The 27,211-nt window shown below is 56.6% G+C and overlaps 1 protein-coding gene across 2 annotated transcripts; it reads right to left on the bottom strand.

Moving 5' to 3' along the window:
* Positions 1 to 376: 376 nt before the first annotated feature.
* SARDH (sarcosine dehydrogenase) lies at positions 377 to 26,891 on the bottom strand. Of its 2 annotated transcripts, none has more exons than XM_052815578.1 (22): positions 26,653 to 26,891; positions 26,453 to 26,571; positions 25,351 to 25,672; positions 24,556 to 24,734; positions 23,868 to 24,047; positions 23,135 to 23,258; positions 22,841 to 22,941; positions 21,429 to 21,533; positions 20,825 to 20,954; positions 18,458 to 18,544; positions 18,240 to 18,330; positions 16,023 to 16,164; positions 14,328 to 14,411; positions 13,573 to 13,686; positions 12,881 to 13,019; positions 12,145 to 12,258; positions 10,440 to 10,587; positions 10,007 to 10,100; positions 4,889 to 5,051; positions 4,394 to 4,562; positions 3,817 to 3,952; positions 377 to 1,710 (listed from the first exon to the last, which is right to left on the bottom strand). In XM_052815578.1, exons 3-22 carry the CDS (start codon positions 25,664 to 25,666, stop codon positions 1,585 to 1,587), a joined length of 2,742 nt encoding a protein of 913 aa, XP_052671538.1. In that variant the 5' UTR covers positions 25,667 to 25,672; positions 26,453 to 26,571; positions 26,653 to 26,891; the 3' UTR covers positions 377 to 1,584. The 2 variants fall into 2 exon arrangements, with proteins under 2 accessions (XP_052671538.1, XP_052671537.1); XM_052815577.1 differs by having other exon boundaries at positions 26,453 to 26,568; positions 26,653 to 26,847.
* Positions 26,892 to 27,211: the final 320 nt, after the last annotated feature.

Raw genomic sequence — 27,211 nt, 5'->3', positions numbered from 1 at the left:
TTCAGCAGCGGGGGGTTCGCGGGCTGCATGCGTGCGATGAAAAACCTTCCCTGACACCTCCGAGACCGGCTCTGCGCTGCTGGAGGCATCCGTCGGGATGCTAAAAAGAGCCACCTCCAAGGTGACCTTTGGGAAGATGCCAGCAGAGCAGACGGGACCGTGGAGCCGCCGGCGGCCGGGGGCCAAGGGCAACCCTGGTGTCGGTGCCCCGGCTGGCGAGCTTACACCACAGAGCTGAGCTGGTCCTGCCTGTACAGGGAACAGCCCAGAGGACACACAAACCCAAACAGTACTGGCAAAGCAGCTGCGGGCCAAAACACGTTCATGAAACTCTTCCTTCTATAAATTCAGAGGCTACACGCAGCAAGGACCCAGATTCCAATGGCACTTGCCTTTGGGAGTTTCTTTTATTCTCTGGGGCACGACACAAGAACGTCTCTCCAATTAGCATCAAGGGGCTGCATGGCACCACCATGTTTTCCTCATTTCAAACCCAGGGACTGGTACAGGCGGGCAGCACTCCCTGGGCACCAACACACTCCCATTGCCATGGCCAAAAACTGGGGTTTGTCTTTACTCTCGCCCTCCCACAAATGGACAAGACCATCGTTCAGGTCTGGGGAAGATCGACCCTCCCTGCCTTCTGCACAGCCATCGCATGCTGAGGCAGCGCTTGAGCACCACGAACAAAATTGAAGCAGGTATTGAATTCTTTGTGCCCCAGGGTTGATTTTTTTAAAGGGCCTCAGGTGCCAGTTACCGCTGAAGGCAACAGAAGTTGGTGCTTAAAATCCCTCTGAACTTTGGAGCCACAGGGAAACATTTTGCCCAAGTGGGACCTGAAGCTCCGGCTGTGACTGGGGCAAGACGGGATGGAGGGATGAACCTGTGCTTGCAGAGATGGGAAGAACATACCTGGAAACCCCCTGGGTAAAGCCAACGACTTCACGGGCCAGAAGAACCTTGCAGTTAGCAGAGCATCCACGTTGTCAGGCCAGGCAATGGCCCTGGACCCCCTGCCCCTTCCCTCCACGGCCCCCACGAGTGCTCCCACCCCAGCACCGGGTCCCCAGGGCACAGTCAGGGCAAGGTGACACCCATCGGAACAGGGACAGATGCAGCAAGGGACCGGAGAGACGGCAGGTTTGGAGGCTACAGCTGTATTAACAGCAGAGTTAGTTAAAAAAATTCATTTCCAGGCAGCATGAAACTACATGTTGGGGGAAAGAGTTTCCAGCAAAGTCAAAAATTGAAACCACTTCATTTGCAGTCGAGCAAAACGCTGTTTTCAGGCCAATTAACCCATGGAAAAGAATTATTGCTGTAGTGGTATTGCTTCATTTAGAAAACAGAGCAACAAAATCTTTGGACTTTTTGGAATCTCTTCCTCCTCTTCCCCTCTAATTTGACCTAAATTCGTTTGACGAGTTCGCTGCAGACATTTGCCCGGCTCTCCCAGCAGGCCCTGGAGCCAGCTAGGGCACCCGGGGGCCAGGAATTCAGCCAGCAGCTCCTAATGGCATCTTCCCTCTCCTCATCCCGGCGTCCACAGCACCCGCTCGCCGGCCCCACGCTGCCGCACTCTCAGTAAAAGCCTTTCACTCGCTTGTTGTCCGGGTCGAACGGGGACTTGGTGTGTGCTTGGGCAGGGTAGGTCACTCCCATCCGCTCCAGCTGGTAGCTGCCGCTCTTCACGAAATCCAGCGAGACCTGCAAGGCAGAGCCATGGTGAAACCCCTGTTAGGTGCCGTGATGCACCAGTGAGGCACCAGCTCCCTGCCAGCATCCCAGCTCCATCACTGGGCAAGCTCCCACACCACCCCGCAGATCTGCTTTCCGCAGCAAACCCGGCTTTGCCATCCCAGGACGCACAGAGAGGAGGAAACCAGATTTTTAAAAGTGCTCAGCTAAAAAAAAAATTAAAAGAATGCAGTATTTATTTATTTTGGAGTTTTTGGTTTTTTCTGTGGATTTTTTCAGTGGCACCCAGTGCAAGGTGCACTTACTGCTAGGCTGTGGGAGCTCATAGCCAGAACAACCAGGCTGGATGGCACACCCCAACGGGGTCAGCCCTGGCTGCAGGAGGGGACCACGGTGGCAGCCAGGACGTCACCGCTTGGCATTACGAACGTGAGCTGTCCCCTCTGCCCGCAGGGCTCACCCAGAGCCAGGCGGTGCTGGCAGCTGAGACACCCCGGCACAGGGAAGGGCTGTGGGAAGTTGTCAGTGATTCAGCAACAAACAGGATTTTTGTTTCTCTGCTCTCCATCTCACCCCCTGTACCTCTTCTGCTCCTCTGACTCCCTAGCCCTGATGCTGCGGAGACATCCCCATCCTGAACCCCCCTTCCCAGCGTGGGGAGCATCACACCCGGTCACTGAAGGGCCGTATCCGTGGGATGGAAACTAAAGGGCCACATGCAACACAGCAAGGCCCTGAGCAGCCGTGCTGGGCACCCCACTGCCAGGGAACTGCAAAGTGGGGGGCTCTGTGTGCCCTCCTCCAAGGTCTCGGGGTTGGTGTGGGGTCTGGGTCCAGCATCAAAGCCCTGATGGGGATGGTACGGGGCAGGATCCCAGTGCAGGTCCCCCCCGAGCGACCTCCCCTCCCTGCACAGCAAAGCTCCCGCCTCCTTCCGCAATTACTGCCCAAACCAAGTGGGAATTATCCCAGGGAGCAGTGAGATGAGGGCTACACATTAACATCTGCTTAACAAGCGCTGCTTCCTGGCTGCAGCCAGCCAGAGCGGCCACGCAAAGGAGCTGGCAGAGCTGGGGACCCCACGGCGCGACCACCCGTACGCGACGCCTTTCTCCACCGTTGCCATTTCGGCCCCCGCAAAGCCCAGCAGGCAGCTGCCTGCTGCCAGCCCTGCTGCACGCTGCCGTGGCAGAGCTTTCCCTGCAGCGGGTGTGCGAGCGGGGAAGAACGGCACGACGGATGCACCCGGTGGGGATGCACTCAGTGCCGCTTTGCCGCATCGGTGCCTCGCTGGAGGCAGGAGGGGACTGTCGTGTGTGTCGTCCCCCCCCCGCCATCTCCATCCTGCTGCCTCCATCACGCTGCCTGGGGCAGGCGGGGGGCGGCCGGGAGAGTGAGATGTAACAGGGAGGAGAGAGGGAGAATGGGAAAGGGGGAAAGGAAAGGAAGGTCTAGGGGGGAACATTCACCGTGGGGAGAAAAGGTGGTCCACGGGGGCTGAGGGGACAACTGGAACACAAAGCCACTTGACTTGGGAGTCTTGCACTGATGCGGGATTAAAAGCCAAGGCAAGCAAGAGAATGAAAGCACAAGCATATGTACTGCTCCTGGTTTGCAACAGGGAGGGTCCCGGGGGATGTCATCCACAGCCCTCTGTCCCCACCTGGGGTCCCTGGCATCTGCCGACAGCACGCTGCTTAATGAGGGCATCTGATTTACTATCCAGGAGTCTCCCAGGGTTAATTAAGAGCCTGCTGCGCTCCTATTGGCCATTGCTCCCTATAACATACGTTATTTCACTGCTGCAATTAAATACTCCGTTGCAATTAACATCAGAGGCAGTGCTTAAGCCAGAGAGCATCGCAGAGCAACAGCCGGTGAGACTGGCCTCGCTGCCAAGCCGCGGCATCCCTCACCCTCCAGCCTCCACCACGGGGGAAGCACGGGGGGGCTGCCCCATCGTGCTCCCCAGACAACAGCGGGTTTGCAATGAGCTTGTGCATACGGCTTCAAAACCAAACAAGCACTATGCTCCCCCCAAAAGCAAGCCCCCACTGCGGGGAAGAAGGTGCAGCCGTCCCCGGGGGCTGGCAGTGGCAGGGGGGCTGTACTCACCGGGCCCCCCGCGGGATCACGGATGTAGCCGTAGGCGATGGTTTTGTCGATGGCAAATCCAAAGTCTGCCCGACGGATGTGGCCGACCACCTTGCCGTCCCGCCAGACCGCCTCCAGGCCGAACATCGGCACCTTCCTGCAAGGCAAAGGCAGAGCTGCCCCATCAGGACCCCACGGGGCAGAGGGGTTTGGGGGGACCGGACCCCGGCTCTGCCCCGGAGCAGCCCACGTGCCGGGGCTCCCGCTGCCTACAGGTTCATTAAGCTCCCCGCGCCGATCCCAGGTGCTGGCAAAGCCCCTCCAGCCCGACTTGCAAAACCTCCCGCTGTTCTGGGTGAAACAAGATAAACCCACTCCCTGTCACAGCATTTCCAGCTCCCATTAAACATCCAGCAGGGAATTTACGGTGGGATTTAAATGAGAGACGGAATTAGAGCATGGAAAACAGCTGAACCGGCTTGCGACTGAGCTCCGTGTGCATTCCCCAGGATGGGGACGGCTGAAGGTGCGCGTCCCGGGGCAGCCGCCGGCGTTGGGTGCTGCGTGGCACTGAGCGGAGCCCAGCAGTGGTACTCACTCCTCGGTGGTGAAGCAGACGAGGCGGCGGAAGATGCCCTTGGCTTTCTGAGCCTCCACAGCCTCCCGGCCCAAGAAGGGGATGCCAGACTTGAGCTTGCAGGTAAAGGCCAAGCCTGCTTCTAGTGGAGTATCGTCGGGGCGCAGGTCTGCGTGCCAGTGCCTGTACCCTGCAGAGAGCAAACATGGGTCACCCAGCCTCTCCCTGCCATGCCAGCAAGCCCAGGGTGAGCAGCATCAGGAGACCAAGACGTCACCCCTCCCTTTTGGACACCTCTGTTGCCCTCGATTCGCTTGGCCCTGGACAAAGCACCCCTGAGAGAAGCCCATATTGGGGAAATCTCAGCAAGGAGCACTGGGGCTGGTAGCATCTCTGCCAGTAGCTGCCAGACCTCCAGTCACACTAACCCACCCTTGAAGCTGGGAAAAACTTATTTGCCCTGCTCCCCTGGCCGGAGGCAAAGCAATGAGCGCTGCTGTAAGGAAAGCAAGAAACCTTTCTCGATGCTGAGGCTGTCGATGGCTCTGTAGCCAGCATTGGTAATGCCGTGCCGGGCACCCGCCTGCATCACCGCCTGGTAAACCTTCACGCAGTCCGCCTTGGGCACGTGCAGCTCCCAGCCCATCTCGCCAACGAACGACAATCTCATGGCACGGACCTGCGAAATGTAAGAAGCCAAACACCCCTGCGGACGGAGCCGGGCTATGCAGCACGAGAGAAGCCACAGAGCCACCCATCGCCACGGCGGGAGGAAAGCCGGCTCACCCGGGAACCTTGTGCGAACACCCTGCTTTGGTGGAAGGCATTTCTTTGCTCTCCCTAGTGCACGAAGCCAGGGTCAGACTGAATTTCTTTTTTCTGGACAGCCTAAGCTCGGCACCTCAAACCCACAGCCCCTCCATCCCCAGCTATCAGCAGCGCCCAGGAGAGACGGCCAGTGAGCCGAGGGGGCTGTGGCCAGCATCCTCCGGCCACCCATCCCGTGGCTGTCCCACCAGCTGGGCTGGGGTTAGTCGTGATGCTCCGGCTCCAGCCGGGCTTTTGTCTCCCTCTGCTGATCCCTCGATGCCAGAAGAAAGCCTGTGGGCACCCTCAGCCCTGCATCTCCCCAAATCAGCCCGTCTGATGGGGAAGCTGGTCCCCAGCAGGACTGTCCTGCTTCGGGGTACTTCGTGGCTGCTGTCCCCCACTTGGGATGGTGCTGCCATGGCAGAGGCACCCAAAGGCCCTACGCTCCCTGGCAGGGGCTGAGCCCGGCATCCCAACCCGCACCCTGCTCACCCCGAGGGGATGCTCAGGTTTCCCCCCAGCAGAGATCGTGCCCCAAAGCGTTACTCTCTGCTGCCAAATTAGCTCCACGCCGAGTGCATGAACCTCCAAAGAGGAACGAGCAGATCTGCACAGAGGACTCGGTGCTTTTCGGGGGGGGGAAGCCTCATCCTCGGAGATATGCCTACCTGCACTCCCGGGGGCACAGACCCCCCAGCCGTGCTGGGACTGCCCTGCCCGTGTCCCCCCTGCTTCTTGCCCAGGCAGGCTTGCCTGCATCCTCCTGTTGTCCCTTCTGAAACAGTCTGTATCCCCAAAGCTCTCCAGGCCGGTTGGGACCACCCCAGCTCAGGCACCTTCCCTGGAGATGCAGTTCAGACTCAAGGGGTATTTCCCTCTGCTTCATCCCTTTGGATTTCTCTGCTTCCTCCCCCACAAAAACCCCTCCAGTTCATCCCTTCGGATGCACATCAACTGCAAATGCATACCTCGCTTTGGGAGAGAGATTAACTCAAGAGTTTCATGCAGTCTTAATAAAGCAGTTTTCAGCTAGGAAGAGACTTCCAGGCTGGTTCTGCTGGCCAGGCATGCTCCACAGCTTTGAGGCTGGCTTGTCCATGCTGGCTCTGGAGGTCGTTGGGGCAGAAGCTGCATCTTGCCATTTGCTAAGCTCTTACTACAACCAGGAGCTGGTCCCAGCTGTGTTCTCTAATCCCAGGTATAAACAACAACAGACAACAGCAGCCGCTGCCCAAAACAGGCAGCAACAGGCAGGAGAAGTACCAAAGGGGTGCCCGGGCTCTTGTCTGTGAGGACGGCCAGTGCGTGATGGCTGAGAACCCAAATCCATCCTTGCTTCCCCCAGCACCCTCCTGCTCTACTGGCACTGCAAAAATAATGCCCTCAAGCAGAGTTTAAGGCAACTTTTAAGATGCCTTAACCTTTACAACAGAAGTGGAGAGGAGGAAGGAACGCCATAGGTATTGGTAATTTATTTTGAGCCTCCTCAAAGGAAGCTGTGCCGGGGAGCCATCCTTCCTTTGGTCCCTGCCACAGCCCCGCAGCGAAGCACAAAGGCTTTTCAAGGTGCACAGACACAAGGGGTGCAGAGAAGCTTTTCGCTCCACACAAAGGTGTCATCTAATTAGGCAACAGCCAGAGATCAAGCTGCTGCAGCCAGTACCATCTTCATCACGGCAGGAGATGCTCTGGGGATTGACGAGCAACTTCCCGGCTCATTAACCCTGCCTGCAACTCAGTAGTCAGCGCTGCAGCTAAAGTGCACTTTACTTTCAGGAGCAAGTTGCTCCTGGGAGAAACTTCCCCTCAAATCACCCCTGCTCCGGGGGAACGAGCATCCCGGCAAGAGCGGTGAGGCAGAGCAGTGCACCATAGAAAACAGGTATCCTGGAGAAAATTGGGGTGCCAGTCATTAGCTTTGCACAGGCAGGGGTTGGGGTTGCACCCACGCATGCGTACCCCAGGCAGGGGTGCACATCCCGCCACGGAGGCCAAGGGGGATGTCAAGGGGTGGGCTCAGCTGCTCCTGCTGGATTTCTGCTGAATTCCCCTAGGAACAGGTTTTCCTGTTAGATTTCAACTGGAGCTATGAAATAACATCAATACCTGGGTCTTTGAGCAGCAATTCAAAAGCATTTTAAGTATTCTAGAAAATGAAAACCTGAACTTCACCCTGTATCCAGCAGTGAAATTCAAAGGGGCACCTTTCTCTGCTGTTCAATACAATGAGAGATGCTATATATAAACTCACAAACCAATCGGTAATTTCCAGAGTCATTAACTCTGCTGGAACTCTCCTTTCACTCTAGCTGATTTTGTTCAGCTACTGAGTTAATGCATGAAAATCTCAGCAATAACTTTTTAAAGATGTTGGGTTCAGTTTAATCCCCCTGGAAGGTGTTAGTATCAGCAAAGGCTTCAGCCCGCTGTCCTGAGAAACCCTCCTACTCTAATTTCAGCGTGGGATGGAGTCCTCCGTGCTCATCGTGCAGTGGGAGCCTGAAGGAGACATCCCAAAGGATGGTGCTCCCCCCAGCCCAGAGCCCTCACACACCCCTCAGGCAGGAAAGCTTTCTTCTGACAGTCAGGGCATTTACACCCAAAAGAAGCCACAAAATTTCTGCCAGCTATTTCTTCCACACAGGACCCAATTATTTTTTATAAACTTGAAGTGAAATGCAAATAAACTAATCACGCTTTTCAAGACGGGAACATTTATACACCTTTCCTAGGGGATGAGTAGATTTTACAAGATATTATCACCTTGCCACAGGCATGACAGGGGAGGACTGGGGAGGGTTTAACTCGCCAGTGGGGACTAAAATGCGACGTGTTGGACAACCTGCAACAATGGATTGGCTTTTGGGTCCCCCATGCTGCTGTTTCCCCCCAAGGGACACTGGGCACACCGGGTTTTCGGCACCTGGAGCACAGGGTGCACTGATACTGATGGTTTGGAGGATTAATCCGAGTTGGGCAAAATCTGTGACTGAGTTAAACCACCCTAAACCCTGGCTAGGCTCTTGCTCACAAATCAAGAAGCCTTAATTTGATTTAGCAGCAATCCCTTCAGCAGCCAGCTGCATTCGAATTAAAGCCACTTTAATTCTGAATGAAAAGTGGCTGCGCACGGCTTAACCCAATTTCACTAATATCCAGCCTGCCTCTGGCTCCCTGTTTTCCTGCTGCCTTTTACAAGATTTACTGCTGCACCTTCACTCCCTTTGTCTCCCATCAGACACCGGCCTGAGAACCAGAGTGAATGCTCAGCATGGTCCCTGCTGCCAGCCAGCTCCTCCGGGAGGGAGAGGGATGCCCTGGGACCACTGCCTGCCCAGATTCCCATGGGAAGGATGGGGTACAAACTTGACCTTCTCTTCCAAAGGGGTGTTTTTGCAACAGAAGGAATATTTCACATGGGGTAAACATCAATAAGAAACCAAGGCAGAGCGTCTCGGGCAAACCTTGCAAAAGCTCTTCCCCGACACCAAAACTTGCCAGTAGCAGGTTTTCCCAGAATGTTTCTCTTTTGACAAAACGACACTTCATTGTCACCAACTCTTCTATTTAGGATGTTTCAAGCAGGCTAAATCAGCAGCTTCACACATGACAAAACTCCCCAAAGAACTGCCATCACCCCCTTCCCCCAGGGATAACTTCATACCATCTCTGCTGGGCGAGGCGGGTGAGAGATTTAAGGTTCTTTTCTCGCTGCCCTGCACCAGGTGAGACGGAGGAGTCCAACTAAGCAGACAGCGCTGCGAAACCTCACAGCAAACCCCAGGGACTGATCCACTTCTTTGCAACACAGCCAAAGACACCAAACTGCTTTGGGTTGAGCCCTCCTCCCTCGACACCTCCGAGCGATGCCACACAAGGTGTTAAAGCCATCGCTGCGGGTCCCGGCAGAGGTGCCAGGCTGCCAACCTGGGCAAGGTGCATCTCCCACGGCTCGCTGAGGACCGTCGCACTCAGGACGGCAGGCACGTGCCTGCCCCGTGCTCTCCAGGCAGGCAGCGCAGGGAAAGCGAGCTCACCTCTGCCTGCAAAACATCCCACCGGCACTGCCTCCCCAGGCGATGCGTCGTGGGGGCAGGAGCCGGCCAGCACCCCCCACCCATGACTCCCCACCAGGCACCCAAGCCGGGCAGCAGTGCTGGTTACCACCGGCACCCCAAAATGCTTCTCATCCCCTCGCTCCAACGCCGAGGGGCTTAGCCCGAGGCGTTAGCACGGAGCATTACCATTTCTGTGCTTTTCTTGCATAACCGCTGACGCGAGCCCTGAAGTCTGGGCAAATGCAGGATGATCTGCGCTAGTACAGACAGCTTAAGGGTGTCAAACTTCTCCTGTGATCAAATATACTGGCTCCACAGGCTGCCCAGCCCTTACCGCCAGTACTTGACACGCTTTACATTAAATTGTCCCTATGACCAGGGCAAAAAGGAGGGGATCTAGAGTGTCAGAGAAATCTCTTTATCACCAGTGCTCACCCCTAATCTGTGGGAGGTGTCTCTTGTTCCTCCAACAGCACTGCAAAGCTATAAGTCACCATGTCCCTTCCCCAAGCTCAGACCGGGCTACGACACTGCCAGGCGGGCTGGGAGAGCAGGTTGGCACTTGGCAAGCAAGCAGGGAGGAAAACACCCCAGGTTTTGGCCTTTTCCAACATAAAAAAACCTCCCAGCTGCCCATTGCAGCAATGTGGAGGCAGGCGGAGGATGCTCAGCATCCTAGCAGAGGATGCTCGGCTGCGCAGGCTGGCGGGTGGTCGCCCCAGTGAACAGACCTCCCTGGGAAACTGGAGGGCTGGCCCCGTCCTACCGTGCATCCTGCGGCCGTGATGAGTTTGTGGGTAGAGAAGGGGAAAGCTTCGTTGCTGAGGTCAGTGTCGAGCACTTCTTGGAGGACGACGCGGCTGTGGGGAAACAGCAAAGCAGCCGCGGTGAAAGAGATGTAGCTCGCCAGCCTGCTCTGAGGGTTATCACTAAAACTTGCTTTCTCGTCTTGTTGGCAAGAAAGACTTCTCCCTCCAAAGGGGAGCTGACGTGGGTCATATGCCATGCTGTGAGAGCCTCAAAAGAAATTCCAATTCCCCAGCAAAGGGCATATTGCTCCAGCCAGACCATTGCCTGGTGCCGTGGGGCTCACACCTACCCCTGCCCGACACAGGGACCTGGCTCACGTCTGAGGCATCCCTCCATCCCTCCATGGTCAGGGTGCAAGGAGGGGACCGCGATGCTCTCCCCACACTCACCTCAGGGGGCCCTGAATGCTCATCATGCCCAGCTCCTCCGAGCAGTCAAGGAGTTTACACCGGAGCTTCATGTCCTGCAGCACAGCGGTGATGTGCGACCAGTTGTGCTGAGCCACGGCCCCGCCGATAGCCAGGTAGTAGCCATCCCCTGGAAGACACCCCCCCGGCAGCCTTTCAGGCTCGAGAGCGTTGGGCTGGGGGTGATGCCCAGCTCAGGTCGGGGTTGGTTTTGCTCTCCAGAGGCTGAGCTGCAGCCCTGAGCCTCTCCAGCTTGCATAGCCCAGGGGGACTGCCAAGAAAGTGGGGGGTTAAATAGTACTGGGGCAAAGGAGGGCTTTGGGGCTCTGCTAACATCCATGCTGCCTTTTGTGGGGCTCACCACAGTGAAAGCCAAATGACCATTAAAACCTGAAACAAGAAAAGGTAAAAAAAGCTGTTCGAGCCCTGGAGGTGCCTGTAAGCATCACAGGAAGAGAAAAAACTCTTTATCCCTTGAGAACAAGAGCAAAAGCATCTGCTTTTTTGTCCCAGTACAGAGCGGATGCCAAAGTGCCAAGGGAGCCGGGAACTACAGGTGGGAGCAGAGAAGGCTGCAGCAACGGGGCCATAACCAGTGCAGGGACTGCACTGTATACGAGGAGGAATTTCATCCTGTCAGTAATGCTGGGTGGAAAAATCCCCAGGGATGGGCTTTGAGAGCTGATTAATATGTAATCAGTCTTTCCTCTGTCTTTTCTGCCGCTACAAAATTGCTCTCTGATAATCTGTCATAACGATAATAAGTGCAGCCACCTACTGTAATTGGAAAAATAGACTTTGCTGCGATTAAAATCCTCCATCGCCCGACAAACCCTGCAGCTCTGCCATCCGCTTCCTCTCACCCTTCTGCCCCCCACGAACGCCCCAGACGAGAGGGATGCAGGATTCTCCCACGGCGAAGGAAGAGCTCGCTGGCACCCGATCACGCCGGGGCAAAGGCGGCGAGATCACCCCCCCAGTGGCCACCACCTTGGGCTGGTGCTGGGGGCTGCACCGCTGCAGGGCTGGTCCCTTCCCAGCAGTGGCCCTGAGGGTGACACTGAGTGGGGACAAGGCTCGGTGGGCACTGGCCACCCGAGTGCAAACCTCCCTTCTGGTGGCAGCTCCGGTGCTACCGGGCACGGCGTTTGGCAGCGCTGCTGGAGACCAGCTCAGTGTCCTCCTCCTCCTCCTCCTCTGCTGCTGCCTAATGCCATTTCTGCCCTCTGGGCTGACTGCTCTGCTGCCTTTCAATTCCTTTTTATTGCAGCTGATAAGGACTTGGGGAGAGGTCAGAGCCGCCAGCCAGGGCTGGACAAACCCAATAATGCGGATGAGCAGTGCAGGCCCCCGGGGACAAGGGGGATAATTGGGTTACAGGGACCGAGGGGCGGAGGTGGAAAAAGCCAGGTGGCTGCCATTAGGTAAATGCAATCACCCCCGCGCCTGCGGCACCCTGAGTGTGGCGGGGATGGAGGAGATGCTGGCAGGCCTCGGACCTAACCTGCTTCCACGGCTTCCCGGGATTGGGAAAGGTCTTTGTGTGCATTGTCACAGCTGAAAAAGGGAGCGGGAGAGACTGGGAGCTGAACTGCGGGAGGGTAAACCCACCCAGTGATCCCCCCCAGCCCCAGGGCAGCTGCAGAAACATGCCTGACTCCAGCATCCCCATGCTCAGGGCTTTTACCTTCGAAGGTGGGGGCCAGGGGAGAGGCTGGGTCCCCAGGACTGATCCGGCTGACGGTCAGGTCACTCTCCACGCCGCCCCGCTTATTCAGCATGCAGGTGTACACGGTTGAGCCTGGGGGAAGGAGATGGGCACTGCTGCCCATCAGCCAGCCCTGGCACAGAGCCCCAGCCCTGGCAGAGGGAGGTGGGTAGCAGGAAAATTTGTCCTCATCATTACATCAGCTGTCACTGCCTGGGTATGCCCTGACGGACCCTGGATGTCCCAGCACCAGAAGGGGGACAGGAGCGATGCTTTTTCCCCTCCAGTTCTGCATGAGGAGCTGGAGCTGCATCCTTGGAAATGCCGTAAGCTGCCTCCCAGCCCCAGAGGAGGTGCCAGCTTCTCGCCGTGCAAACCGCGGCTGGCGAGGGTCGTGCTTGATTCACTCCAGTACCCATCGCATCTCCAGCTGTGAGCCACAGCTGGAGCCAGAGGGCCAGACCCCCCCCTTTTTCCCCCCCCCCCGGCTCAGAGCACATTTGCCCCTGTGTAAATGAGAGCAGAAGCCAGGCTCTGGTGAGGACAGGGAAAGCAGTTGCTCTCCCACACTTCCCATACCCTCTGCAAAAGCAGCATTTAAAAGAAAAGCCAGTTTGGGTCCCCCCCCGGTTTGTTTTGGTGTAAGATGTGATTTCCCAGGGCAGTGCTCAGCAGAGGCAGCGTGCAGCCGAAGCCAAGGGGACTGAGCCGGTACCTGGCGCTTTGCTCACATCGGCAGTAAACAGCCAGTTCGCCGCTTTTGTTGCTTCAGGTCCAACCAGGTAGAATTTCCCAAAATAAGACATGTCGAAGAGAGCCAGGGCATTTCTGCACATTAAGCATTCATTCTTGATCTACAATTAAAGCAAATGCACCGCTGAAGTTGAGCCATATTCTCACTCCACAAAGGGAGACACACATTAAAGCCATTTATGTAATGGGAAACACTATCAAGAGATTCACCTGGTGACTTTAAAGCCTGCAAGGCTTCAAACACTCCTGAAAAATCAGGTATTAAATGCAGCAAGTCTGACAGGCCTTTCTGTGTGCTTAATCCCATTCTTAATGTCACTAACACAGTGATAATTATCAATAATAACAGTTAAATTTTATGAAATTGGCTATTCCCCCCAAGCTGGTCTCAACTCTTTCATTTAGGAAAGCAGCAGTAAAATCCCTGTACGCCTCTCCGCTGAGGTTTCTGAGCACGGGCCACGCATTTCTCTTAATCTTTTTGGAACATTTTCCCCAGTTTTGGGCAAAGCTTGCTGCTTCCCCTCCCTCTGAGCCTCACCAGCTCCACCCAAAGCGGCAGCGTGGCACGGGCTCTGCTGCTTCTAACCCCTCCCCGACTCCAGATGTGCCCAGAGGTTTTGGCCCAAGGGAGGGCTGCACCCCTGCACTCACGATGTCATGGTGGGGGGGGAAGTCGAAGGTGTACTCGTCCCCCAGCAGCTGGTTGTAGGTGTAGTCCCTGTGGCGCTCCTGGCCGTACGCACCGTAGTAATCGTAATCCAGGACCTGGAGGGGGGAAGCGGGAGGATGGGGGCAGTGAGGAAGATGATGTGAGGCTGAAGCCAAGGGGCTGCTCTTCACCCCGTGCCAGGAGAGGAGCAGGTCCGTGAGGGACCTGGCTGTGGTGATGGGTCCCCATCCCGGCATCCCTGCCTTCAGTGATGGGTCCCCACCCCAGCATCTCTATCCATGGTGATGGGTCCCCATCCCGGCATCCCTGCCTTCAGTGATGGGTCCCCACCCCAGCATCCCTATCCATGGTGATGGGTCCCCATCCCGGCATCCCTGCCCGCGGTGATGGGTCCCCTTCCCAGCATCCCTACCCATGGTGATGGGTCCCCACCCTGGCATCCCTGCCCGCTGCGTATAGAATTGAGATCAGTGCCTGTCGTTTGGGGGCATTGGAGGCAGACGCTGCCTGTTGCAGAGGGACAAGCGGACAGACACACACAACAGCACACACAGATCTCCCTCTTACCCCTGTTACGGGGAATTAAAGCCCAACAGCTTTTATGGACCCGTTTTGGGGACATGCAACTGCTTGCGGCACATCGGACATCCTGCACAAGCAGGATGCATCCTAGATGCGCTGGACGCGGCCGGTACCCTCCGGGCTGAATGCCCCCCGAAACGCGTGCCGTGCTTACCGGGGCTGCTCCCCTGGGGCTGAACCAGCCGGGCCTTTCCCAGCCATGCCGCTCCTGGAAAACACAGCCCTGTCGCAGCAGCTCCTATGCAAGCGAAGCCGGAGAAATGGCAACAAATGGTTAAAAAAAAGCCTTTTCACTGCTTTTGGAGCAGCACCCAGGCTGCCCTCCTGGAGTGCATGCTCAAGACCTGACTTGTGACCCCTTGGCTTTGGCTATCAGTAGCCAAAATCAGCTCTGCAGTTTGTCTTTTAAAACAGTGGCAAACCCCAGCTGCCTGCAAATTGCCCGATATTTTTGTCCCCCCAAGAAAGGTATTTGCCTCAAAGGCAGCTGACAGGCAGGAGTCCGGCAGCCCAGCTGTGCACCCTACCAAAACTTGTGCGAGGGTGCATGAATTACTGACTGAGAGATGCTAAACCCGGAGCGCAACATTCACCCCGATGTTTACAAGATTAATTATATAATGATGTTTAAGATTTATATAGCAAGCTTCTCATTCCTCCTCTGTGCTCTCAGGAAAATCTCTCTGCACACAATTAATTAGGGATCCATTAAGATATTTTTGTTTGGTGCCTTTGTTCAGAAAAGAATAGATTTTGTTGAACATTTCAGAAATGATTCAGTGCCTATTTATAAAACACAGCAAATGTTCTGGAGCTGCATGTATAAATACCAGGCTGTCAGTCAAATGGGCATCGCTTATTAGACATGCTATTAAAAAATAAATTGCATCCTCGGTGACAGAAAACAACTAAGCTGTCAACCAAACACCGGGGGACGGTGGGGAGGGATGTCTGTTTTACTGCTTAAGCCTCCGCTCTCCATCGGAAGAGGAATAGCGTGATATGAATTAGCGATGAGCAGAAATGGGCTCGAGAAACGTGGCTGCTCCTTGCTGGGGCTGGGACTGGCAGTGATGGGGTGGGACGAGGCACCAGCCCCGGGTCACCCCGACCGTCTTGGGAGCGGTGGGTGATTTTGGGGGCTCTGAGCTGCAGTTGCTGCAATGCTGCTGATGCAGCAAACCACTGGAAACTGGTTTTTTTTTTCTGAAGTGCTGCATCTTGAAAGTGTTCACCTACGGAGATTTGTGCAAGGAAGCAGCTGGCAAAGGTGGGAGCAGGGAAGGAGCCCTGGCTGGGGGCTCCAGGGAGCAAAACCAGCAGGGACTGAGTGGGTGCCGGCAAAACCGCCTCCGCGGAGGCACAGCTGCTCCCCACTCTTCCCACATCCCTCCTCATGCCCCGGTCTCGCTCCGCATCGCGAGACGCCGTTTTGGGGAGGAGAAGCTGCTGCTGAGCTGCGAGCGAGACTCGGCGAGCAGGAGGCAGGAGATCCCTGCGAGCGTCCGGCATCCCCCAGCCCTTGCGACTGTCCCTGAGCCTGACTGGCAGTAAATGAAATAAGCCTCTGAGCCCTTCTCTCCACTTTTCCCTTGCCTAGCGACCATCACCGGGCTCTTAAGCCACATCTGCTAATTTAAATATCAGAGGAGTGCTTGGCACCTCTACCATTAAACTGTCCATGGCCCCAGCACCCTCGCAGCGTGCACCCGGCGAGCAGCACACTGCTTTGGGGAGCGATGCAGCTGCGGCCACTCCTTGCCACCTCTTTTTTGCTGCAAGGATACCGCGAGGGTCTTCCCATCGCTCCTCCTCGCACGGCAGCCCGGGTGAGGGCGCGCATCCTCACCTCGTGCAGGGGGTCCTTCCTCACGTTGCGCCCCGCCAGCGGCTCGTCGTGGGGGAAGACGACGGAGTAGTTCTTGGCGTAGGACTCGTGGCTCCGCTCCCGGATCCAGCGGTTGTTGTCTGTGAGGGACTGGTGAAACCTCCTGGAAGGCAGGGAGAGGGCAGCGTCCAGATAAGCCCACCAGCTCACCGGGTGCCTCCTGCTCCGGGCTTGGCCCTCTCAGCCAGACCCAGATGTGGATGCAGCTGCTGTGGTGTAAAATTGCTATTCCTGCACCAGTTTCACGGGTAGGAGAGCAGAGGAACCAAGCAGGGCTTGGTGCCGGCCATGCCGCGGCGCTGCCCAGCGGAGCCGGGCGCTCGCCACAGCCCCCACCGAGCTCCCCAGTCCTGCTCCAGGCACATGTACCCCAGAGCAACTGGGAGCAGGATACAGCCCTGCTGGGGGGGGGGGGGAATAGAAAAAGAGGAGAATTGAGGTTAATTTTGCTTCGCTTCAGCGTGGGGCCGGCCTCAGAACATGCCTCGCACACTGCTTGGCTTTAAATGCAGCCCTGACGAAGGAAAGAGCCCTGGACATTCCTTATGTTTTTCATCCAATTCTCCCTAGGCTGAAAGACAAATAAAACCTGAAGCATTTTAAATTTCTTTGACATATTTTCATCTTTCAAACCGAAAAGCTCCTTGAAGGTATGTGCCAGCTCAGCACATGCTCAGGTTATTATTACCAGAGACTGATAACTCACGGAGAGTAGCCCCGGGCGCCGGTGGCACCTTTCCCGTCCTCCGGGTTCGGCAGGCAGGGGAGCACGGCTCTCCGAATTACCACCAGCTCCTCTCCAGCCCAAAGCCCCCAGGTCTGGAGAAAGGGAGGCAGGCAGCAGGTGAAAGGCAAGACAAAATGTCATCCATAGGGCCTTTTAAAACAATACTTTAAGTTTCTCTCCCGCTGCTTGGGTGCAGAGGAGAGGCAGGGCACCGGGGCTGAGCCCTGCAGCAGCGCAAGCAATGCAAGCGATGCTCCCCAAAAGCAGCCGTGGGCTCGCTGTGAGGGCAGCTGCCTCTTCTTCTGGCACGGGACAGGCAGCGGGTGACACATGGCATGTCGCTGGCACCCCTGTCTGCCCCGTCAGCCCCAGCCCCTTCACCGACGCGCTGAATTTTTGACAGCGGCAAGAGGAGCAACAGCTGCCAGATGAAATATTTACAAGCGAGTGTTTTGAGAGGATAAATACTTAAATGTGTGGAAAAGGGAGGTATTTAAAGAGGAGTTTAGTAATCGTCACCAAAAGAAAAAAAAAACGTGACCGACACCAGCTTGACGATGGGGCAGACGGGATACGGGGGATGCTCGGGTAATCCAGATGCGAGGGCTGGAAAGCCCCCGGCCACTGAGCGGGGCTGGGGTCCCGTGGCACGGGTCAGCTCCACAACGGCTGCGGTTGTGCCAACCCGCCCGTCTGACGGTGCGGCGGAGCCTGTCCAGCCCGGGGATGTCTCCTTCCCGGGCTTGGCCCGTCGCTGGCCCGGCTGCAGGGCTGGTGGAGGAAGGCTGCTGGAGGCATCTCCTGCTGACCTCTGCAGGCACCAGCACCGGCTCCCCTCTCCTCCCAGCCCGAGTCAATGGGGTTCTTACCAGCTTTGCCACTAAAGCAACATGATCTTAAAAGCTTTGTCCCTGCAAAGGTGGTTGCTGTGGCTAGCAGCCCTATAAGAAAGCCCAAACCCAATCAAATATAATCAAGCAAGTCAAAAGCAATTACAGAGCCAACATCTGCACAGTCAAAACTCCCGGCCCGTGTTGTGCGGCAGAGGAGGGGGAAAGCTAATCTTTCTCCTGTTGAAATCATCACCCCCGATTATTAACTTAGAGGATTAGGCACGGCACTAATTGAACAACAACAAAACCCAAACGTAATTACCCTGTCCTTTCCCATCGCTGCAATCTCCTCGTGTCTGATGGAAGCTGTTTGCGTAGAAGTGGGATGAGGCAAATGAGATGAACCCCACGTGTAAATTCATTAAAGCCATCGAGCATAATTGATTTCAGCTCCACGGAGGGACACAGGCTGTGGCACAGATGCTGCCCAGACACCCACTCCCAACGCCAGCATCCCTCCCTGCCTCGGAACCCGTCCCCAAGGAGCACCCAAGGACGAGGGGTATCAGCGAAGGAGCCCGCAGCCCGCGGGGACCTGGGGCAGCCGGGGTGACTTGCCTGATGTCGTAGCCGTACATGTCCTTCTCCGGCCGCCCGTGGATGATCCAGTGAGCCAGCTCCCTCCCGCAGCCACCTCCCAGCATCATCCCTGGGGGAAGAGGCGAGGACCCAGATGAGGCCAGGAGGCCAAGCGCGGCTGTGGGTGCCGGGCTCTGCCCGGGATACGATGCCCGCATTGGGATGCCCGAGGGGTGATCCCTTCAGGTATCTCTTACCAGCGCTGTTGAAGCCACAGCCGAGGAAGAAGCCTCGGACCTCTGGGGCTTCCCCCATGAGCGGCTTGTGGTCGGCTGTGAACGACTCTGCAAGACAGAGAGAGGGATGTGCCAGCGAGGCCAGAATAGGCATTTTGGGGACACATCACAAACTTTAAGAGCAGGGTTCCTACAGCTTCCCGTGCTGCCCTTGGCCTGCTCCTGCTCCCGGAGAGGTCGATGGGGCCAGAATTGGACCAACACCGAGTACTTCCCAGCATCTCAGCTCGGGCATCCCCCACCTGCGCCTCTCCAACAGCGCCCAAGCAGCAGAAGCCAAAGGGACGGCTGCCCTGGTACTGGGATGCCCAGCGTCACACAGGCGCCTTGTGCAGGCTCCTGAAGCAAATATACATACATATATATACATATATTGGCTTCAGAAGCTTGCATGAGTATACACGTATGCAGATGCACACATACACATGCACATTGCACTGCCAGTGGCAGAGGCAGGCGCTGGTGGCACAAGGCAGCTCCTTTGCAGATCTCCACGGTCTGTCCCTGCACCATCGAGACCCCGGGCTTGGGGTAACTGTGCCCTCCGCAGCCCCGGGCAGCTCAGCAGCGCTTGCTGCACGCCCGTACTGCGTGGGGAGGACCTCAGTGTTGGGGTTTAGACTGAAAATTTGTGAAGCAGAATGAATCCCCAACCAGAAGGTGCACGAGGCGCTGCGGTGGCTGAAGCAGCCTCTTGCTTTCTCCCAGTCCCCCAGCCAAGGGGGCTGCACCGACCTGTTTGTTGCCTCTTCAACACCTGGGCCATATTTCATTATGATGAATATATTTCACCTTCATCGATTTCTGCTGGGAATTTTCATGAATTTCAGCTACTTTATTCCACTGAGGGATTGCTGCTGATGTTGCCCAAGGCTCCTGTGCTAATGCTGTCTCATGCTGCCAGCTCCTGCTCCCCACAGGGCTATCAACCACAGCCCCTGTGCAAATCCCTGCTAGGGAGGACAGAGCAAAACCACCCTGACAGAGGTGTGCAGTTCTCCTCCCTGTTTTATGGTGGTTCATCCATCCGTGTGAAAGGAGGAGAGAGGGAAGACAGAGTTCGGTCTGGTCCTTCCCCCACCCAACAATGCCCAGCTTGTCTCCCAAGAGCAGAGCCAGAAGAATATTTCCACTTTTCACCAAAGCAGCTTCTCACATGCCAAGATCCCCATACTGATACGCCAGGCTACAAATTCACTGAATGAATGGAGCAACACCCAAATTACCTGCCCTTCACCAGCGGTGCACGCCAGCCCCGCTGACTTTGCACTGGGACGGATGCTGAGTGCTCCCACGGGACCTTGGCCCGCTCGGCTGCAGGGTTGGCTTAGCAGCTGGAGGAGAAACAGCTTAAACCACCCCGATTTGGTCTGCTTTCATCCCCTGCGCCTGAAGCACAGCGCGGTAACTGTTCTGGTGGTGAAATATTTACCGCGCAGCAGAAAGGACAAGTGTTTGCTATTTGCTTCGGCCCAGCGTGACTCAGCTGTCGCAAGCAAACCAGCTGCTGGTTTAAATCAAGAAGTAGAAAAGAAGGAGCGCTGACCCTTTGGAAATTACATTACTGTACTACAAATACTAGACATTTATCTATAAGAAGTCAGCTCCCCACCAGAGGCCACCAGCTCTGCTTACACCTCAGTTTAATTAAACCCGCCGTACCCAGGACCAAGGCCTCCACCTTGTACGTGTCATGTTTCATCTGCTGCGGGGCAGGAGATGTGCCCTACTTTCCCCTTGTACAGCAGCACCGCTCCCTCCCCAAGAGGGTTTCCCTTTAAGTGCTACAGCAAAAAGGGATTTTTTAAAAATTTTTTTTTTTAGCATGCGGTGGATTTCAAGGCCAAACCCAGTGTGCAGGGTTCAGGTTCGATGGCTGGCATCACTTCCATCTGCTGCTGCAGCGACGCTATGGCCTTTAACTCCATACCAGACAGCCTGGGATGTAAATCTGGGTAAATCTAATGTCATCGGCCCAGAAGCAAGTAGTAAAAATAATAACATAAGATAACACTTGGTAAAACAACGGCCACTGCTTGGAAGAAATCTGCCCCTTAATTCCCCAGTCCGGTGGCCACAACATCGGCCGTAAATCTGCGCTAGCCATCCCCAGTTTGGACCAAGACAATAAGATCCCCAGCTATTTCTCCACCTAGGCTAAGCCTGGGATGCCACCCCTTGGAAGATGACACCATTGCAACCAGACCACAGCCACTTTCTCTGCATTCAGAGAGGTTTTTCTTCTCCCCAGGACATGAAGTTTCCCCTTGCCTCCAGCAAGATCCTTGGAGGAACACAGCCGTCACGGTACCACTGCAGCCACGTTACCTGGCCCACAGACGGTGGATTTAATGCCTGTTTTCTCCAGCACCGGTACTCTGTTGATGGCACCTTCAATGTGTTGCATGAAAACATCCCAGTCCAGATCAAAGAGGCCAAAAGCAAATTTTTCAGATACCTAAAGGTGGGAAATGGGAATCAGGACACAAAATAGAGTACAGCTGATGGCATAAGAACTTCTCAGTTCTAGCAGCCTTGGAGACTGTAGAAAACAGATGCTGCTTTGCAGACTCTGGTTTCTTTGGGTTTTCATGAACAGCCCAGCCAAGCCAAAGGTCTGGGGCAGAGCCCGAATTAAGACACCTGCGCCTGGATAAAGGGATGACGCAGCAGGGCAGGGACCGCATGGTGACTTCTAAATCCCCGCAGCCCAGCCTTTTCATCTCATTGCTGTTGCCTCTGCATCTTCTATCTATGCCACAGACAGACCCAAAGGGAAGATGCTGTCCTGTGCTTTCCCCACCAGCCGTGCGGAGGTTGGCACCCGCAGGAGCCGGGGGCTGAGGCACTCACGCCTGCGCCCACCCCTCCGAGGTGGGTTCCCTGGAAACCTGCCTCGTTCCCCCCCGGAAAACCTCCCGGCACCGCTCACCTCCTCCCAGAAGATGGGGTTTGACTCATATCCACCCACGGAAAGGGCATCGCCTTGGAGACGGAGATATACCGAGGCATCGTGATCGCGAACGTTCGGCATGTTCTGCAAAATGGGGAGGGGGAGCGGAGGGGTGAGAGAGGGATGAGAGCTGCGGGGAGACCCCCCCACTGCTCTGGCGAGGCTGAGCGGGATGAGCTGAGGGTCTGGAGCACAGGGTCGGCACCTGCAGCCACGACCCGCCGAGGACGGGAGCAGCGGTGGCTCCGTGGATGTTCCCTCAGCCCTGAAATTTGGGTGCCGCATGCCCGGGCACCCAAGCTGGAAGCCAAGCCTTGCACAAATCCTGCCTTAATTAGGCGCTGCGGGCAGGAGCCGTTGCTGTGGGTGCGTTCGCAGAGGCGCGAGGGCAGCAGCACCTCAGCTCTCCGGCTGTTCCTCCGCGGCACAGGCAGCACCGAGGATGCTCGGGGGGAGCGGGAGCAGCTGCTGCGGTTGATCCCAGCTTGGAAAGCATCGTTCCTCTGCCACCCACCTCCGCAGGAGGATGCAGCAGCACAACACGTGGGCAGCAGTGCGCAAAGAATGAGGGATTTGTTCTTGTGAATAATGGATAGAGAAACATTTAGGTAGCGCGGAAGTATTGGTGTAGGGCCTACTGCGTTTCACGTTGACGGATGGAATTAAGTGGACTGAATGGGAGGCACAGGGGTCTGCCAGCTGCAGACTCTTCTCTGAAAAGTCTCTCTCACCGTGTTTGTATGCCACAGCAGAATTACTGGGATATAAGTGTAATCATTGACACCAGCGCTTTCTAAAATGAGGCACCTCAGACTGAAAAATCACAGACTGTGTCAGCAGGATGGAAACTAAATAATGTGTCACCTTCAAAGCCCTGGCGCCTGAGTGAATGAAGTCTCCCTCGACTCCAAAACAACTCTCTGTAGCCGGACGGCAGAAACAGATTTCTTGGGAGAGTTTAGAAATGCTTGGAGAGCTACACCTCTGCCTGCCGCGGACTGGGGCTTGTTCGGAAAGTGTTTGGCATCTTTATTAACGCAGCTATCAGACACCAAACACATCAGAGACCCTATAATAATTCTACCAAGACCAAAAAAAAGAAAAAAAAAATTATCCTGCTAGTCATAACATTGTTAAATATTAAATATGACTCTGTTAAAGGTAGTCTGATAGTCCTGCTAGGAAGAGAAGCTGCTGGACGTGCACTTCCCCGGGTGCAGAGCCTGACCTGGCAGCACAGGCTTGCACTGAAGGCAGGAATGTGTTGGGGGTCCTGCACTCCGGGGGTCCCAGGGGGTCTTTCCCATCTCACCCTGCTGCGTGCAGGGGGGGCAGGAGACAGCGCTGTCCTCCAGAGCAGAGGAACCGATCCGCAGCCGCACGGGACCGACCTGAATGCCCTCGATGCGCTCCGTCACCACGTAGGCGTGATGCATCCCCACCAGCGGCACGTGCACGCCGGCCAGCCGGCCCAAGGCTCGCGCCCACACGCCTGCGGAGAGAGCGGCCCCACGCTGAGCACCCCTCCGTCCTCCAGAGACCTGCGGCGGTCTGGGGGTGACAGCCAGACGGAGCGGAACGAGGACTGACGTAGACCCTCCGGCTCACGGGATGCAAAGCCAACCCCTGCCCTGCGGCCGCAGCCCCGTTCCCCCACCTTCCCCGCCGTGGTTTGTGCGCCGTACCTGCGCAGTTCACCACGCAGGGAGTCTGGATGGTCCCGTGGGCAGTCTCGACCGCATACACCCTCTTCACCCCAAAATCGTCAGCTCTGACCTGGATGCCAGTGACCGGGCAGTTCTCGATGATCTGGCGACAGAGGAAGGGCAGCAGAGTCACGCAGGGTCGCAAGGGCGGTGGGACGACCCGGCTTGCCTGACATCTACCCCCCAAAACTGGGAAAGGTGAATCTAAGCAGCAGTCTGGCACTGGCCATGTCCCTTTCCCAACAGCTATTGCTGTTACTGCTGATAGCAACATACCCCTCCTCAGCTGCAGACTTAACCCGCTGCTCTGTGCACCCACAGCTGCAGAGGGTGTTTATTATTTACACGCATGTGAGCTAAGCAATGCACCAAGGATGGGCTGGTAGTCCCTGCCTTGAGGAGCGGATTGTGTTACTTGACCCCAAAAACCTCTGCTCTCCCAAGGAACCTGCCTTGGGCGCTGCTTTGTCTTGCTCCTAAAGGTCTTTTTTTCATCCTGTATATTCCCTGGATCTCATGGTTTCTGCCAGCTTTGCTGCTGTGACCCAAGCAGCTATCAAAGCTGAACAGGACAACACCCTTCTTGGGCAAAGACCTGATGCAGCAGGACCAGCTCTGCTCCGGTGGGAAAGAAGGAGCTGGGGAAGGCAGAGGATGAAATCTCCTCCCAGGGTCAACAGGCATTAATTAGTAATTACTAATTAGGAACTACCGTAGCGCCTCTGGCAGTTGCTGCTCTGGCAAGGGTTGAGCAGGTACCAGCTGGATCCATGGTGCCATCCTTGGGGACGTACAGCGTGCCGTACAGGTCATCGATGTTCATCAGCGGGTACAGGTCCTTCGTCTGCGACGGGGTCAGGACGTAGGACTCCACACCGTACACCTTCCCCAGCTGCCAACCGGACAAGAAAACCGGGAGCTCAAGCAGGTAACAAAAGCTTTGCTCATCACTTGCTGCTGGAGGAGGAGGAGACCCCCAGGATGCGCTTATCTCCCAGATGAGGCAACTGCTGCCCCAAGGCAAGCACTAAATCCAGCGTGGGGTGGCACGGTCTGCACAGATTTCAGGGAATATGGTCCTGTATTTGCAAACAAGCTGCCTGTGCAGCTGGAAAAAGGATGCTACCGCTATCTGAAAGGGCAAAAATTCATGGCTGGATTTAACCTTGCCTACTTTGCCAGCCTTTTGCCCGATTTCAGCAGCCTTACAGAAGCCAGAAAGCTGCCCTGGAAGCCCACCCCAGGCAACTCGCAGCTCTCCGGGTGGGAAGGCAAGGCCATTCGGAGACCCGGGGTCTCTGCAACCCTGGGACCCCCATCCCTGCTCCCGTGGGCAGGAGATAAACGCCACCTCCTACAGCCCACCCGGCCAGGGGGGACGCCGAGGGGCTTCACCCTACCGACATGAGCCTCTTGTACTCATCGAGACGCTGCTTGTTGGAAGCGATGAAGAGCCCTCCGTTCTCCACCCAGCCCGTGTGCAGCCCCGTCTCCGCCGGCAGCTCCCGGCTGACCACGTCCCGCGTGTGCGCCAGCAGTTCCACTTCCACGTCGCTGGGACGAAGCTGCCACAGCAGACCTGGGGTGGAGGACACGCACACAACACAGAGCCCACGGGTGGGACGGGGGATTCCGCCCCCCACCCCCCCATCCCAGGATGCAGAGAGGGCCCCCGCCATCCCACTCGTGGCCTGGGTCACCCTGCCAGGGTTCTTGCTCCATCTCGTGGAGATGTGGGAGCCCTACAAATCATCGATTTCTATTTTCCTTGGGCAATAAATGAATGGGAAAAAAAGAGTTTCTGGAGGAGACTACCCCAAAAGAGACAAAACCCCCAAAAAGCTTATTGAATTAACATCTTCTAGCTCCTCCCTCCCTGTTAAAGAAAACTGGCTTAAAGAAGGATAAAAAGAAGGTGTAGAAAGAAAGTGTTTAGTTTTCCCGTGATCATATAAAACTTCAAAAAAAAAAAAAAAAGAACATTTGGGGGACGTTTTCCTAACAAAAAGCTACGCCAAAAGGAAAAACAGAGCCCCTGAAATTCTCCACATTTAAAGCCCAAGCTCTCCAACCCATCCGGAGCCAGCCTGCGCAACGGATCCCCTCCACGGACAACGGCACATCTCAAACCGTGGGCATCCCCGTGCCCGCCACCCCCACCCCAGGGACCACCCGTGCTGCGCCCACCGCCTCACCGGCCGTGTGCCAGGTGGTCCCCGAGGTCAGGTGGTCCCTCTCCAGCAGCACCACGCTGGTGACACCCTGCTTGGCCAGGTGGTAGGTGGTCTGGCACCCCAGGCTACCCCCTCCGACCACCACCACCTCGGCCGAGGGTGGTGGGGGCCGGCTGGGCTCCCCGCTCCCGGAGCCTTCCTCCTTCAGCGTCTTCTGGTACGGGACGCTTTTCTTCGTCGTGGGACCCGTCGCGCTGCTGAAGGGCCGGGGGCTTCTCCAGGGGGGTGGCAGGCGGCGGGGGGCGGCCGCCCGCAAGGCGCAGCTCACGTAGGACATCTCTACCTGCAAATCCCAAAACCGCTTCGCTGGCACGGGTAGGGGACCCCCGGCCAGCCCGGCTGCTCCCCACCGTTTCGGTCTCACCACGTCTCAGGGTGCTGCGCGAGGGGCTGAGCAGCTTGTGGGTGCTGGAGTGAGACCCGGGGCACGTCCCTGAGTGGGCTGCTGGGACCCCCTTCCAGCAGGGAAATGGGATCGCCGTTGCATGCGTGTGCACTCCTAAACACCCTTCAGAGGGGCCCCACTTCAAAAAGGGGCTTGGAAATGCACGGGGCAACGCCTGTGCTCGCTCACGCCTGCAGAAACCACTTTTTTTTTTTTTTTTTTTTTTTTCCCCTTGTATTCAGGAACTGCTTGGCCACAATGAAGGCACAAGGTTTGCTCCCTATCAAAAGAGGGCAGTGCAATGGCTGCGGGTGCGGGAAGGGGACAGATCCTGCCTGCAGACACCCCAGCCCCTGTACCCTGGGCTCCCGGCCAGGGACACGGCTCGGGGTTTGCTCCAGACGCATGTTTTTGGGTGCACAAGCAGGGGTGCAGCAGGGTCTCCTGGGCAAGCAACACCCCTTCCCACACAAGCCACGGGCCGTGGCGGGGGACAGCCCCGGAGCTCACCCCACCAAAACCCCCCGCTCACTTCTACGCGGCCTTCAAACCCCGCGCTGTCCCCCCGCAGCCCAGCAAAGCTGCAAACTCCCGCTCGGGAAATCCCGCGACACCCGCAAGAGTTTCTCGGACAGCCCACGGCAGGTTCCCACCGCCCACAGCCGAGACTCCACTCACCGGCGAGGCTCGCTCCGGGCTGGCTTATCCCAGCCGTGACGGCCGTGGGGCCCCTGCCTTCCTCCGATGCTCTCCTCCTCCTCCTCCTCTTCCGTGCACCACCGTCCCTTCGGCCCCTGCTGCAAAAAACATTAACCAGTGCCGGAGGCGAGCCGAGCCAGCCCAGGCGGCCGGGAAACAGGGGCTTACCTCCCTCTTACCCCTTCTTGTGGCTCTGCTGCTGCCCAACGAAGAAGAAAAGTCAAGCAGAGCAGAGAAATTCAAAACAGGGAGGAAAACGCCGCTTTTCTCCCCAGCTCGGTGCCCAGCAGAGAACAAACAGCCCAGCTGGGGCCAGCGGGGACTCGCAGCCTCCCGGGCTCGCTCGGCGGCTGGCTGGAGCCGTCAGCTGGATGCCAGAAAGCAAACACGGCGAGGAAAGGCACCATCTGACCCTCCTGCTGGAGTTCCCAGCAGTTAGATTTTAAGAGCAGAATTAAAATAAATTTACACGTTTCCCGAGAGCTCAAAGCGAAGGTGGGAACACCAAAAAATTTAATTTAGCGGGGGTAGGAAAAGAAACGTTTGATTTAGATCTCCCACCTCGAAGGTTTATTGTTCCTCCTGCCCAGGACTCAGCCCTGAAATTAGGGCCTGTTTGGGCAGGATACGCAGGTGGTGCAAGATTTTTAAAGGTGGCTCTGAAGGGCCCGATGGAGATATCGCAGAGAAGCCGGGCTTTGGCCGGCGGTTGGCGTGGTCAGGGTCTGAGCAGCATCG

Source organism: Harpia harpyja, chromosome 19 (assembly GCF_026419915.1).
Source record: "Harpia harpyja isolate bHarHar1 chromosome 19, bHarHar1 primary haplotype, whole genome shotgun sequence".
Classification (NCBI taxonomy): domain Eukaryota; kingdom Metazoa; phylum Chordata; class Aves; order Accipitriformes; family Accipitridae; genus Harpia; species Harpia harpyja.
Note: the sequence above shows the minus strand (reverse complement) of the source record. Positions and strands in the feature narration are given on the sequence as shown.